This window comes from Orbicella faveolata, unplaced genomic scaffold (genome assembly GCF_042242905.1).
Source record: "Orbicella faveolata isolate gen_17 unplaced genomic scaffold, um_ofav_v1 contig_2, whole genome shotgun sequence".
Taxonomy (NCBI): Eukaryota; Metazoa; Cnidaria; class Anthozoa; order Scleractinia; family Merulinidae; genus Orbicella; species Orbicella faveolata.
In genome coordinates this window covers 7,615,037-7,631,377 of record NW_028301547.1, presented here as the reverse complement: position 1 = coordinate 7,631,377, position 16,341 = coordinate 7,615,037, and the positions used below count along the sequence as shown (strand labels likewise).

At 38.2% G+C, this 16,341-nt stretch overlaps 1 protein-coding gene and 1 long non-coding RNA gene across 6 annotated transcripts; both read right to left on the bottom strand.

The window, feature by feature from the left end:
• Positions 1 to 393: 393 nt before the first annotated feature.
• On the bottom strand, positions 394 to 1,982 carry LOC110042808 (melanocyte-stimulating hormone receptor-like). The gene has a single exon (XM_089289301.1). The coding sequence runs from the start codon at positions 1,645 to 1,647 to the stop codon at positions 583 to 585; it is 1,065 nt and encodes a 354-aa protein (XP_089145427.1). The 5' UTR covers positions 1,648 to 1,982; the 3' UTR covers positions 394 to 582.
• A 5,741-nt stretch (positions 1,983 to 7,723) lies between these two features.
• On the bottom strand, positions 7,724 to 16,335 carry LOC110042807 (uncharacterized). Of its 5 annotated transcripts, none has more exons than XR_016207151.1 (7): positions 15,310 to 16,335; positions 13,404 to 13,490; positions 12,791 to 12,876; positions 11,657 to 11,707; positions 11,130 to 11,213; positions 9,789 to 9,871; positions 7,724 to 8,577 (listed from the first exon to the last, which is right to left on the bottom strand). It is a non-coding gene; the product is annotated as an uncharacterized LOC110042807 (long non-coding RNA). The 5 variants fall into 5 exon arrangements; XR_016207154.1 differs by having other exon boundaries at positions 11,657 to 11,711; positions 15,310 to 16,334; XR_016207153.1 differs by having other exon boundaries at positions 11,638 to 11,707; positions 15,310 to 16,333.
• Between the last annotated feature and the right edge of the window lie 6 nt (positions 16,336 to 16,341).

Sequence of the window (16,341 nt, the reverse complement as noted above, 5' to 3'; positions counted from 1 at the left end):
GACCGTCAAACTCCCCAAAGGATTGCCGGAAAATCACTTTAAACGAAAAACAATAGAAACTTTAATTTACTTTTATTTGGATTAGTGCTTCTCGGCTTTGGGACATCTCGCCCCGCACAAAGTAGATACATTTGATGCAACATGTAACTGTACTGACTTTTTTTATAAGAATATTGTTTTTCCAGCCGAGGCTGAATATTCCTATTTTTCTGCCGATTTTAAGCTGAAAATATTCTTGCGAATATTCTTAGATTATAGCGTATGATATTTCTGTTTTCGAATGTATTTGGTGTCCGCATGCTGTTTAAGTAATTTTGGAGCCAGCCTGCTGGCATCAACACCTGACATCGCGCACTTAACTTCCTGTAGAAGTGTTCTTAGCATCGAACATACGCTAGTGCTGTTTCTGTTGCTTTTTGGCCAGTTTTGCCGTTCAAAGAAAGAATTTTTTACGGTTTAGTTAAAAATATACAATTGTATCATCTCAGTCTCGGGTTTATTCTTAAAATATACTTAAAATTTGGCAAATTTCAGCCTCGGTATTCTTATAAAACATATTCTAATAAAAAAGAAAGAGTGTACCTAAGGTTCTTGCCCTGCTCCACGCTTTGTTGTTTTGTGGCATTGCTGTCCTGATTCCAGTCTGACCTCAGCGTTCGGTGAGCCAAACAATCGCATCTCAATTTGTTCAGCCTCAGCAATGTTTGCGGTTCTACAAGTTAACTCGACAAATGCCACGCGAAATTGTCTCACTCTGACCGAGTAGATAACTGGATTAACCAACGAGTTGAGTATTAGGAACGTTGAGGTTACAAACAAGCATTCATACACTGTTTCTGTAGACATCCTATTCCGATGGAATGCTAAAATAATTCTCGATGTCCACAAAGGCATATAACAGAGGAACAGCATTGCAAATATGATAGCTGTAAGTTTAAAGGCTTTTTTCTCTTTCAGGAATTTTCGCCTTGCCTCTTCTGTTATTTGCTGACTTGAAATTCCCTTTTCGTGTCGGTGAACCTCGCGGAACACCGTGATATTGCAGAGCACAATGGTAACGAGGCATAAGGCAACAAAAGCGTTATTCAGGCGATAAAATACAGTTTTGTCAATGAAAAGTGGAATATACAGAATAAGAGTTAAGAGCCAACCTACACCGGAAGCAATAAGCAAACGCTTTTCAGTGACCAGGCCGGCATTGTACTCGTAAGTGTACTTCATTGCGAGAAATCTCTCTCCACTAATTAACACAAGGTGAACAAGGGAAGCCATACATACAAGATTGGAGATCCTTTGTGTAGCAACTTCCACTGTACAGGATCCACTCGTGTAGTCACCATGAATGATTGTTATCATTAACGCCGTGAACACGGGTTGAACACCTACACCCACCATTAAGTCGGTTGTGGCCAAACACGCGAGTAGTATGTTAGACTTGTTGGCTCTCATCCGCGCTTTTGTTTTCACGGCCGCTATTACCATTGCGTTCAAAACAGTCGTGAAAGGGATGGCGAGTATGTTGATGATGGTGAGGAAAGTTAAAACCGCTTTAGCTTCAGTAGCAGAAGGTGGAAGTCTTCTTCCTAGGGAAACGTGAATTGGGCAAAAAGGCGGTCCCATTTCAACGCTTAGCTGGGTCGAGTTCATCGCTTACTGAACTTATTCAGTTTTGGCTTAAGTTTACAACCTAATTCAGCGGGTGAACCTCTCTCTGTTATGTCTTGTCCAAACTGTTTTCTGGTGACGCAGTTTCCTTTTCAACAAACTCTTCCACACCTGGAGTTTTTTACATATCTTTTATGTTCACGGTCGGTTCAATTGTACCACTCTCTTCATTTGCATTTCAACTTTATCATTGTATTTTTACAATATAATGCATCATTATTATTTGCCATAACAAGTAAGGACTTTATTTCCAAAATTAGTTTCCGATGTCCCCTTTTGAATTATGCGCCTCATTAGACGGTAATCCCAGTTACTTTAATTCATAACGGCCAATCAACGAAATGTTTTAAGTGTCTCAGTATGACGTGGTCCCATGGGAATGATTATAAAGAAAAAAAGTGTTCTCTCTGCTCACTTAAACTCTCAGCGCAATCAAGTGGAACTAAGTAGCTTCCCACTTCTACCAAGAATAGCACACTTGAACGCTGTCGTCATCTGATAGGGTAATACTTTCCGAGTTCCTAGGCCTTGATATTTCGTCTCGGTCAACCGTTTCGGGTCACGTGCTCTGGGGCGAAAAGTGTCGTCTCGGATACGTCACCGAAATCAATCGACCGTGAAGACCTAGGAGAAAGCCCGACAGGAACTAACTAGGCAAGGGCTATACCAGAGTTCGATTCGTTTTCCTTTAATCATTAGCACAATTAGCACAATACATGAAAAGTGTCGCATTTGTTAGTTTCACACCATCCTATACATTTACCAAAATTCTGTCATGGAATGTTTTGCTGCCTTTGAGCGAGATAAAGTTCACCAGATTTCAGATTTCAGATCCATTTCACCTCGAAGCGCTTATCTTACGCTTTTTGAATTTTTCTCTTAATCCATGCCTCGTTTTTTCACTGACTGACTGCGTTGTAAGACGCCCTGGGAACAGGCAGCTTTTCGAGCGGACACGAAATGCAAAGGGAACGCTTAAAAAGATCGAAAGTAAATTTGTGAAGGAACACAAGGGTCAACGAATGTACGGCTAAGGTACTGGGAGAAAACCCGATCGGGAACCCCTGGGGAACATTAGAAGTCGCCGGCGGAACACAGGAAATTCAAAGGGGAGCAAAGGACATGTACGGAAATTTCAAAAGGAAACGTGCGAGGAAGCACACGAGTGAACGCACATGAAAAGCGCTGTGTCATGAGTGAGCAAACCGACGCCGCGGTGTCACACGCAAGGAAGGTTCATCGAATATTGCAGGGACCACCCGGGAAACCATCGAGAAATCCATTGGAAAACATTAGGGAACATGACTGAAGACACGAGGAAACACCCGCGGAACGCACGGGGAACGCACGGGGAACGCATGGGGAACGCATGGGGAACCGAGATTAATTGCGCAATTCGCACAACGGATGCACGGAGTATCGGACAAGAAAGACTTTAGGGAACCCCACGGTAAATGCACAGGAAATGTAAGAGGGAACTGACAGGAAACGCGTGGTGCAACGAGCGGGAAAACACATAGGGGCACCCACGGTAAATGCACTGGGGACGTATGAGAAACCTCACCATGAAACCGAGGGGAACGCATGGGGTTGCGTATTGAGAAACGCAAGGGAAATAGAATGCACGCGAAGAATGCATAGAGAAACAGATGACGAAATGCAAGAGGAAACCTACATTGTAACAAATAGGCAAAGACATTGGAAAACTCACCACAAAAGTATGAGCGACATCGCAAGGAACTCGCCGGGTACTCGCGGCTAACGCACGGGGCTGTGTATCTGAAAGCACAACTGAGGGAAGCCATAACCAAACGCAGAACACCCGCGACAATGCACGTGAGGCGCATAACGCAGGCAGGTCACGACATAATGGACGAGCACAACTATATTCCACTAGGAGTTCACGGATGTCAGTGAGGGAGACCCATGGATGAATAAACGACTTTGCGTGTGGCGGGAAGCGCAGGGATTAGAAGAAGAAACGGAAAGAGAAAAGTAAGAGGAAATGCACAAGCCGGATCCGGAGTGTATTGTGAAAAGCCCACGGGGTTGTGAATGCAATTGGAAAGTAGTTGGGATCTACAAGGGAGCCCATGATTTCCAACGAAAATACCTCGATTTTGTTACAATGCCTTCATTAAATGACAACATTTAAAAGTAATAAAGTTATGCAAATATCAGACTTTAAAACCAGTTTAATTCAAGTAGTTCTTTTCTTTTTAAATAGTTTCTAGCTTGTACTTTATTATAAGCTTTGATTCGTAGGCCACCAGGTCTTAGCACGGGATATTTGAAAACCTGCAAAAATCGACTTATGAGATTACCAGAAAAGGTTTATTTAACGAAATATAACGGCCGCGTGAGTCAGTCTTTACAAATGTATTTTAATTTCACGTGTTACTGTTTTAATAAAGCCTAAAAATGGAAAGATGTGATGTTTTTGAAGTGATACAATAGTTTTGCATAAGAATTAAAATCCAAGTCATGAAAATATGCAGCGACGATTTAGTCAGAGATTGGTTCTAGTCTGTAATCAATATTCATGACTACTTGTGCAACTTGCGTCAAACCAAACACTTGGTCAAAGCGTGAAGACGTGGATTTATGTGTTCCTGGTGATGTCGCATCTGGCCTTGTTCTTCCTTAGAAGAAGATAGAGCACGACGAGATACAAGTATTTAAATGTTAATGGTGAGTGCATGTTTTAATCTTTTTGCCCTTCACCAAACGGAACAATTTTTACTTTCCGAAAGTTAAGTTCCACCCTTCGCTCGCAGTCCTGCACACATCTTCGTTCAGACTCCAGATAGTCGTAGTTTTGCAATCACTGAGATGAAATGTTTCAGTCGGCAAAGGGTTAAGAGATAATCTTTGTGCAAGTTTGGAAGATGTGCGCTGAATTTGTTTGATATTTCCTGTTCTTCTCGTTGCGTGTTGCTCCCGGAAAGTTGAAAACCGTTACCACGTGCAGCTGGTTCATACGAGCTTTCGTCGCTGCTTGCCCTAGTTGTAATAGTGTATCCTGGGAATACATTTGTCCCGAGAAAAAGCTTATGTTTCTCTTTATTGTCTTCTTTTTAAGGACAGAAAATGGCCTAACGGCGAAGATGGAATTCATTGGTATATGATCCGGCGTACGAAATTGAGAAGAAATTGAAATTCACGAGGAGTTCAAATGGTTATATTCAACATTGGAAATGACCACGAGATAAGAATTTTAATTTCGTAACTTTCAATCAAAATGGTGGCAATATATTTGACGCTTGCGTTGTAAGGATTAGTTGTCGAGGGTTTTTTTCTAGTAGAAAAAGTCGGGGTATTTATTTGTTTCGAAAGACTGCTATATATTTTTCAATAGCTAACCTTGGGCCGTAATTAATCCGAGGTCGCGATTCTGGTAGCCACCATTTTGGTCGATATGATTTCACGAAATATTTTAAGTTGGTAAACAACGTTGAGTTTTTAAGGTGGCACTATATTTGGCAACACCATCTAAATTTTTTTTTGATTTTTGTGATCAAAACGCATGCGTTTTTTTTTTCGGAATCGACGAAGTAATGTAACATTGATTTTTCAGTTCTTTTTTTTTTAGGCAAGAGGAGATTTAAATGGCCTGTACGACAACAAAATATATTTGGCAACAACGAAATTAACTCTACAGCAAATAAATTATCTTGCTAGAATAAAAATCACACATTTTATTCTCTTCAGATCAAATATAATCTCGAAGATGTATTGTGTGACCGCATGCCTGTAGCGTGAAACGGAAAAATATATTTTGGAACAAACGAAATAATTCTGTAACAAATTAAATTGTCTTGCTGCTATTAAAATTAAACTGTCATCGAGCGTCAAACTCATAATGCCAGGACCATGAAAATTACTCTTGAAAGAGTACGGATGGTAATCTAAATTAATCAAATGACTACACAATTGAACAATGAAAACTACTTGCAAACATGTCCAACAACCTTAAACACACTCGACTCTGGCCAAAAACGAAGATCGCCGAAGATCGGTGGGCCGACGTTAGAATTCCGGAGATCACTCCAAAATTTCCGAAGACTTCCGAAGATTTCCCAATAGTAACGAAAGTTTTGGGAATAAGGGAAATTTCTCAGAGATTACAAACTGCATTGAGAATCTTTATTGTAATTACCGAGATAGTTGTCTTTCGCTGTAAATCAAAGCTTTTCTTGCACATTGTTGTACCACAGCTACTTTAAAATAAATTGAAAATATCTTCAGGTTATTGGACGTACTACCACTCTTAATTTCAGAAAGTGCCATCTTAAAGACGAGTCAACGTTAGTTTAACCTCTAGATATTGAAAGGTTAACCATTCCTTTAAGATCAATATCTGGTTTATAAAAGGTGTTTTAAAAAAAGCAGACAAGTATAGCGAAAGTGATGAACAAAATCATCGACTAGGAATTATTGTCTTGATGTGCTACTAAATTCTCAGGACTACAAGTAAGACCAAGTAAGGCAATCGTTGAGGAGAGTTGATGTTTTCAGCTTGAAAGTATGAACGAGTTCAGGCCTGCGGAGTTCGACTGAAAATTTAAAACCTGTTTCTGTTCTGTAACTACTTGAACATTTGCAAATCAAAGTCGATTCTGCTATCTCTAGTTTTTGAGCAATTGTCTACCAATGACCTCCAAAAAGAGAACTTTTAGTACATCTACCACAAAGTGAACATTTAAAATTAGCTATTGCAATTATATTTTTTTTAAGATTTAAATGGCTGCCAACAATTTTGTGACAACCATAACCAAAACGGACCAGGAACAAATTTGTTAACAAGGATGATTATATTTGCATATCAATTAGTATTAAAAACGTGCCTTGTTATACACAGTTCTCGTGGCGCCTTTGTAAAACATGTTTGTTTTCCTTTGTCATTTCTAACGTTAAAATTTCTAGACTTCCAAAAGAAGTGAAAAGCATTTTCCTTCGTAAGCTTTGTTCAGAATATGGTAAAATATTTTCGAAAACATTTCGACAAGAGATTTAAATTTTCACGGTTGATTATTTCGACATTGTTTTGACTTGACTAGTCATAAAATATACTGAACCGGCCGAAGAAATTTTTCTTTATTTAGGAATAAACATCTTTGTGCTACCAGATATTGATTATTTTGTGGTGTTTACACTTTGGTTGTTGCACGGGAAAAGAGAGCAAAGCGAACGGTCCCATCGGAAGACAAAATGTAACTTATTTCGGAACTTAAATGGTTAGAAACCATTGAAATTTGGTAATTTTGCGGGGAGACAATGATTGGATTTTGATTTACGAGTGTTTTTGCTCCTGTGCAACTGATCCGAAGTGTACCATCTATGTTATCGCCTGACAGAGAAAGATATGAAATGACAAGCTACAAACAGTTGCAGATTAAACACGATTGGATATAAAATTAAACTCGGTTAGTTTAAACGGTATTTCACGTTCGCTTTGCTAGATTTAAAAATCCATGTCGGAGTGTAAATTTTTTGTGGCCCATTTGATCCATTTGTCATTTCATCTTTTTCCTGTCTTGAGGAACTCTTGCGTCACCTCGTACAAGAACCATCGTCAAGTTCGATGAAAAATGAAATTTTAAGACTTTGGCAAACTTATTTCGAAACGAAACAAAAAACAACCTTGACAATCAAAATTGCTTTTTCAATGCCAGGTGATGCAGTAGTTTTTGATGGGATTTTCTGTTAACTGTTGCCTTTGAGAATTTTTTCGCGATCAAAAACTTCTGAAGGGTAACCTATTTAAATTTTTCTCAAAAAAGTTGTAAGGGGAAACGCTGTGCAAATTGTTTTAATTTTCCCGCCAAAAGTCTTAGTTTTTAAACGCGATTTTTTCCTTCACACGTTTTACTTCAATTCAACTGATCTTCACCTAATTAATTACTTACTTTCACTGTTTTGCAATACAAACAATAAAATTAGATTAAATGAAAACAGCAAGTGTTGGTTTTTACTGTGTACATTATTTTAGCATTGTTAAAGAATATTAAAGACAATAAAAATACTTCAGCAAATAGAAGTCAATTACACACGCGTCTTCAATATAACTTTTATTGGCTTTTTTATCATGCAATGAAAATTCTTTACAAACAATTTGAATAAGTAAACAAAATAAAAAAAAATTGCGCTTTTAAAAGGGCCTGGAAACAAGTCGGAATGTAGGCTATCTCTTTTACTATTCTTTGACTATGTAGGGTCGCCAAAAAGAAAAAAAATTCTGCGCTTTTGAACAGAGTCTAACCAGAGTTCAAGCATGTACTGTGAGGTTTGATGGGAAAAATCCTACATAGTGCTTGATTTTTTCCGCCAAAAGACTCAGTATATGTTTGACTCAAAACCAGACACCATTTAAAATTGCAGACTTTTTTTTCTAAGGACAATTTTTCCTCTTTACGATTTCTTTCTTGGCCGTTTTAAAAGCGCAACATTTATATCAATTCAATGCGTCCTCGAAAACTAGAAAGATTTCCGTAAATTTGTGGAATAGATACTAGATAATTAGACAGTAATTTCAACGAGTTTAATAACGAGACTTCCAAGCTGACGATTCGGAAAAACTAAACCAGGTAATGCTAATACTCTACCTTTATTCTAAAGCTACAAACTCGAAATACAATTCATGCCTTCCTCGAAAACTAGCAAGATCCGAGACAATTTGGCAGATGCTAGACAATTTGAAAGTAATTCCGATGTCTTCTTGTTGTGAAATCGCTAATACGAGCTCCGCCCTAACAATCTTTCGCAAGAAACTCAATCGAGATAAACTCTGTCTTGTAAATCTACCTTACTTTAAAAGGTGATCCACTATAGAAACATCTAAACGAAGGTCTTTGCTTTCCTTTGCTTCTTTCTCCATGTTAATGTCGCTGCATGTACACTTGAGATTACAGCCTGAAAGAAAGACAGATAAAACGTTCAATTAACAATGGGTTTACTGGAACCCAAAGAACAAAATATACATACAGTGTATACTCGACTAAAGTTTACAAGTATAAATTCTCTCATGGGGAATGCGCTTGTCGTTTGGTGATATCATCAACAAAGAAATACAGGGAGTTAACATAATGATATTAAGAAGAACATAAAACGCGGACAAGCAGCAAAACGAAATAAATAGCACCGGCTAAAACATAGCACTCTAAAATTAACTTTCACTAGCAACTTTTGCGGTCTAAAAGCTTACTAGCAAAATAGCACACTAAAAATTTTACGGCAAAAATGTTCGCGACTAAACGGGCCGCAATATTTGCATTTTCTTCCCGAGGATGAATTTATGCGTGGTTAGCAGTCACCATCCTTGAATAACTCGTGAAATTTTTTTAAACGAAAAAGCTTTCGGGTTGCTTCACATTTAAAATAAGTATTAAAATAAAGGTAATGTAATTTGCCAGACGCTTATGACCAAATGCAAACAAAAATTAAAAAATTTACACAAGCGAATATTAAGACAAAGTTGCTTTAAAATTCAAATTGTTGTTCAAATGTAATACTCATGCAAACAAGCAAAATTCTTTTCCTAAGAGGTGCATGCAAGGTAATTAGTACATTATAAAAGATTTTACAGTAATTACAAGTAATTATGTTTTTTTTTTTTCTCACTACCCAACACCTATCGCTTAAACTTTTCACACGACGGCTTTTACGAAACTACGACTGAAGGCAACTTTCCTTTTGACAGCTATTTCTAGAACATTTCCCAGTCGTATCCGAAACTCCTGAGGGAATTTCACACAACGGTGAAAATCCGAAAATTGTCACGGCAAAAAATAAAAACAAATAAATAACTCCGTGATTTGAACGTAGTTATGAAGCATTTCTCTCCCATTGTGAAAGTTTTAGCATATGATGAGACTGACATTTGTAACCAAGAAAGTTATTTCAAGCGTACTTACAGAAAACATGCTTTACTCTCGTGTAGCATACAAGGCAGTTCAGAGCTTTTTTACATCCATGGATAAGATCCCTATCTTTGTCCACTCAAATTGAAACAATAACTTCGCCATTCGTTTAAATTATTTCCTTGCAATGTGTACAATTATTCCTAGTACATGCACCATCAAGTGATTAAAAACTCTTCCTTTTAAAAGAAAATTGTGACGCACCTAACAAAGGATCCAATGTCTCACTTTGATTCGTTTTCCTCTTAAGACAGCACAGCTTTTATAGTTCCTTCTCTGTTTTGTATCTAGCGAGAAACAGGAAATGTTTTAACCTTTATGACATCCATCATTCTTAATTTCAAAAACTAAACCATCAGGTTAAGTGATCCACACCAACCCAGCTTATCCAGGTCACTGACGCATGAAGTGGAAAATGGGTATTTCTATTCTGCCTAAATCTGGTGGACATTGTGATTTTTAATTAGGTTTTAAATAAGTTCTTAATTAGGTTACTAATTAAAATAGGTTTTATTTAAATTGTAACAATGTTTATAGAGGGCCACAAGTTCATTAGTTTTTTCACTATCAAGTGTCACCCTCTTTAAATGAAGTTTGATTGATTGATTGATTGATTGATTGATTGATTGATTGATTGATTGATTGATTGATTGATTGATTGATGGGATGCTAGTCTGTCATCCAGTATCCAGTATCAAATTTACCCAGTACGTGTTTGTACACCTAGGTGGATAGAGGTAGTGTGAGACTCAAGTGTCTTGCCCAATGCAGAGATCCGAACCATTGGCTCAAACCCAGACTGCTTGATGTACAGTCCAGTATACTAACCATTAGTACACTGTGTCCCTCCTCCCACAAAACAGTACTCCTCAACAACAGTACCCCGAGCATTGCAGTCTTAAGGAATTTTTGTGAACCCTACCCTCGAAGGGCTAAGGTATACGTTGGCCATATAACGGTTTGTTAAGAGACATGCAGTGCAACCCCACTAATACGGTCACCAACAGGCCATGAAAATTTGGCAGTATTAACAATTTGGTCTAAATTGAGTGAGATCTTAACAGAAGTAACAGATATATCACAATTGCACTTCTGAACAACTGTTCTTTTATAATTATCTGGAATGTAGATAGAATTTTCAAAAAATTGAAACTTTATTTAGTTCATATGTACAATATTTAGATTGAAAAGATGAACATAACTGGGTCGAGTGGCCGCATAAAGTAAATGGGGTAAAATTGTAAAGGATTATACAGGTTGGGATATTATAATGAGGCCATATTAACAGGGTGGCTGCATTAACAGGGTTTTCCTGACCTATCAGAAAATATATAAGTGCTTTGCCGGTACAAAAAAAAGTGGCCATAATAATGAGGTAACCGTATTGACAAGGTGACCGTAAGGTGGGGTTCCACTGTAGCTGAACAGTATGATACAATAACATCTCTGTTTGTTTTAATCTTCTGCCTGCCTTGTGTGCAATAATAATAATGTATTATTAATTTCTGGTACATGATAAAAGACATGAATAAAATTGTGACTTACCTACTATGGAACCCAGTGTCTCTGTTTGATTCTTTCTCCTCTTAAGTCTTGACACATAGCCCTTTCCTTGCTTCTGTTAGGCATCTGCCAAAAAAGTGCAAATTTTTTAACTTTTATGGAATTCCTTAAGTTTTACAAACTACACAATTGAAAATAAGTCTTCAGATTTTTAAAGTTTAAACGCTACAAGGGGAAGTTTCAGCACTGAAGGTAAGGTAAAGATTTCAACAGCCCAAGTGATCCAAACTACCACAGCTTATTCCAGTTTGAGTATAGCATCAATGGAATGCAGGGCTAGCCCCAGTATGATATTCACCCTGTACCCATTTGTATATCTGGGGGGAGGGAGGCACTGTGAGAGTAACCTGTCATGTCCAAGAACACAATGCAGTGCGATAGCTGAACTGTGAAACAATAACATCTCTATTTGTTTTAATTTTCCTAGCGCAGGTATAATTGTGTCACTGACAACTTTGCCCACTAGACACAAAGAAACAAAAAGACTCACCTGATGTGGAATCTATTACCTCAGTATGAATCTTTTTCCACATAAGCCTCAGCACACAGCCTTCTGGTTTCTATCTAGTAAAAAATGGGAACTATTTTAACCTTCATAACAGCCTTGATCTCTTAAGTTTTACTCACTACACAATTAAAAATAACTTATCAGATTTGGCAATAATGGGATAAGATGGGATGGGATGGGATGGGATGCAAGTCTGTTACATGTAAGTCTATTAAATTTACCCAGTACCCATTTAGAGGTAGTGTGAGAGTCAAGTGTCTTGCCCAAGAACACATCACAGAGAGCCTAACCATTATTAAAACCAATTAGACCTCTTGATCTGCAGTCCAGAGTGCTTAACACTAGATTTCTGTCCCTCCTCCCACAAAAGAATACTCGTCAACAATGGTATCCCAGGCATTGCAGTTTTAAGGAATTTTTGTACACCCTTGCCCTGAAGGCCTATTAGATGTAGTATGGCCACATAACAAGTTTCTTGACATAGCTAAACCATGAAACAGTAACATCCCTTCCACCTACATATACATGAGGGGGACATTGGGGGGTTCTGAACTCCACAATATCACAAAAAAATTCGACAAATGCCACAATATCACAAAAAAATATCACCAAATACCGCAATACTTCAATACTGAGTCGAAACTCGATGTCATACCGAAACCACTACTCTGTATCTTAATTTTAGAGCAGATTTAGCAATTTTAAGAATTTGTTAATGAACATAAAGTCAAGTAATTTTTGCTCTAGACAAAATAATCAAAATAAGTAACATCCACTGGTGTACTGGCTAAATGATCAACAAAAAAACTTATCCTTTTTTGACTGCAACACAAGGAATTGTAGTTTTCCATTTCCATGAGAGCTAAGTTTCATTGGGAATGTCCAATCGGAAACTGGAAAAGGCTTGGAAAACATTGCAGGACTTAGAGGATAATTTCTAATACATGCTAAAAAACTGCATTCTGTAGGTTTGGAGAATACCACAATTATACCACATTTGGAGATTAAAATTACCGAAATACCACAATTGTCCAATACCACAATACCGTAAACCCCAATGTCCCCCTCTGTTCATTGTGCACTCAGGCATGTCTAGTACATGAAACCAAACACAAAGAAATTGTGACTCACTTACCACAGAATCCACTGTTTCAACGTGATTTTTTCCAACGTGATTTTTTCCCCTCTCAAGTCTCAGCATATACTTTCATTGTTGTTTCCCTGATTTGAATTTAACAAGAAACAGGAAACGTTTTAACCTTTATGACAGCCTTAATCTCTTAAGTTTTACAAACTACACAGCCCATAAAAAATAAGTCAGCAGATTTCCTTAAAAACATTTCAACACTACTAAGGAAGAGGTTTGACAATGAAGGTAAGGTAGAATCTGTTTCAGGCCAAGCGATCTAAAACACCACAGCTTATGCTGGTTTTGGAAGCAAAAGTGCTGAAAAGTATTTCTACTCTTCCCAACCCCTGGCTGAGATGCCAGTCTGTTACGGGGTTAGCCCCAGCATTGAATTAACCAAGTACCAATTGTCCACCTGGGTGGTGAGAGGCACTGTGAGAGCAAAGTTTCTTGCCCAAAGACTGCTTAATGTGCAGTCCAGTACACTAACTACATGTATTAGACCAACAACAACTTCCCTGTTAATTTCATTTTTGGCAGCATTGTGTTATTACTCCTAGTACAAGTAGCAAAAAAATTAATAACCACTCCAACCAAACACAAAGAAATCAGGACTCACCTATTATGGGATCTAATGCCTCAAAGTGAATTTCTTTCCATATAAGTTTCACTGTATAAACTTTATTGTTGCTTCTCTGATCTCAATCTGGTAAGAAAGAGGAAAGACTTTAAAAGCATTCAATCCTGGTAAGCACTGGAAAAACTGCAAATATGACACAAAAGGCTGCAGTCCTAAGATGAACAGTAGAACAACAGGATAAGGCAAACTTTGTTTATAAATAGTATGCAGATAACGACAACTACTTGAAAGGTTCCAATAATCTTAATGTCTACTGAATGCAGGATATGTACAATGTATGCTGGGGAGGTAAAATAGGACTCATATAAGATCCTGTAACTAGAATTAAAGACTCTTTTAATCTTGAAATTTGTTATTGTTGGAATTATAAGTAATCGCAGCATTGTCCTGCACACTCGGTCAATTTGAAATTACCTGTACTCAAACAATTACACCCTAAACTGTGCTCCACTCAGTCCAATTACATAAAATTATGGGTTTCTAACGAAGCATGAGGTCAAGATGGCTGGATATTGACCAAGTTCTTTTTTTTGCATGGTTATGGACCAAAACATAGTCAAGGTCCATAGCATGCAAACAAAGAACAAGGCCAATATTTAGCCATCTTGACCGAACAAGCTTGGTCAATATAGGAATTATTATATGGGATAAAGAACAATTTTTTCTTGTCAGACATCGCGCCATGTAACCCTGAAAGGCAAGATAGTGCCACTGGCCTGCTCAGGGAGCTAGCCATATAATAATAATATATGTATTTATATAATGTAGGGCTAAAACTGGACCTGCATTAAGAGATTTGTCATACATGTTTGATTAGAGGGATAACATCAACAATTCAAAGGGAGTGTCATTAAGGGCCAGGGGCCCGTTTCTCGAAAGCCCCAGAAACTTTACGGACCCATGAAGCCATTTTTGGTCCATCTATATCTAAAGACGGAGAAGTGTATACACCTGAAACTTCTTATATGAAGGGAACTTCTCTTCATATTAAGAATATGTGAATAAAACAGCTCTGTAATCGTAAGGTTCGAGATTTTGCTATGGTTTTATGGGCTGGAAAAGTTTCCAGGGCTTTCGAGAAACGGGCCCCAGGCACTAGGCAAAATTGACCAGCTGTGAGGAAGATTTTGCCCTGGGGGGGGGGGGGGGGGGGTACTTTGGGAATTTCTGGTTGGGATGTGCTGCTGGGAACCTGGAATCCTTAGCCTAAACCAGAGCTAGTTCAGCTGAATTTTGCTACCCTATACTAGGTAAACTCTCCAAATCCCCCCATCTATCAACACTGTTGAGGCTGATTTACCTAAATTTAAACTTGCCAATTTGATTTTAGTCAGGTTTCTGAAAAATTATACCCTAATCTAGACCCAAACGCTCTGATTTATATACCCTATCCTAGAGTAAACTGCTTGAAAACCATACCCTTCACAGCGGCACATACCTATACAGCCCATATATGGCAGTGCCTCCCCCCCTCCCCCGCCTGGGGATTTTGCCTGCCTGGTTTGACCATCTAGAGGAGAGTGTTTCTTATAAAGAAGTTCATTTCAAATAGTTTTGCCCACTAGTGGAAACCAGTCGCCTTACTGCTGAAAACGTTAATGAAAGCCCTACAATTTAGCTTCCAAATGGGTTCAAAAATATGCACAGCTATTTATTTTAAAGACCAGCCTAGTGATTTTAAAAGTAGTTTACCTAATATTGAAGCCCCAATGAAGTGTTATGTATTGACATATGCTCAAATTCACCTTCTAAAAAACGCTTCCTTCCACTTGAATTAACTTCTGCTAGTTACTTTTCAATTTGAAGACATACATCTTACTTATGACAATGTAAAAACAGGGCAAAGAGAAACAAATAAAAACAGAAAAACGCCAAATTTTCTTACCTTCCAAGACACACAACCCCGCCATATTTTTGAAGACGTGCCTCTTACCACGTGATCTAAGATTGTGCTTTTGGTGTATAATGGGATACCCTACCGGATGTGACGTCACGTCATTCCTGCAGATTGACAGCCTTCAATAATTTTTATGCGAAGTCCCGGTAAATTCAAAGCTGGCAGAATAAAGTCTTTTGACAGAAAACTAAAAAAAATGCTTTTTAGTGATACATGGAACAATTCAATGTTGCCCGAAAACAGGCATAATGGACTTCTTGCGACTGTTTTTGGTCATTTTCCAAATAATTAGCTTTCCGAAATGGTAGTAAACCTAGCATTTTTGGGCTGCCTGTTAAAGGACGGGAATAGGAATATCTTTCGGGTGTCTCTCAAAAGTGTCACGCCATTAGCTGTTTGCACATGTACTGTTGATTGTAGCAGACCGTCCACACGAATCGATTGTCTTCCTGACGAATGGAAAAGCAAAATAATGATGAGACCCTGGAAACGAGGTTGTAGCACTGCTCCCGGGGAAAATCGAGATCAGCGAACAGGGAACAGGGGAGAGAGAACAGGAGACAGGGAACAAGGAATGAAGAAGAGCAAACAAGGACCAGGAAACAAGAAATTGGGAGAGGGAAATAGACAACGAGGAAGAGAATGGGAAATGAGAAATGGAAAGTGAGGTATATCGAATGAGGAATGGGGAATGGAAAAGGGAAAAAAGGAAAGGGCAAATGAAAATGAAAATGAGAAATTGAGGAAGTAGGAAATGGCTAACGGTGAGTGGGAAATAAGAAATGGTGAAAGGTGAGTGGCGAAGGGCGAATTCAGAATGAAAAATTGTCAATTGGGGAAATTTCCATCCATTACGTTCTATGTAACCCGTTTTTTGGATGCAGTATCTGCAGGCCCGAGAAGCTCCAAGACTGTTATAGTTTTCCAAGGCTGGTACACCGTGTTTGTTTTAAACATTATTGTGGTTTCATTGGAGTATATTATCAGTGAATGAGCTTTTTACACAGATGCAAAGAAGCT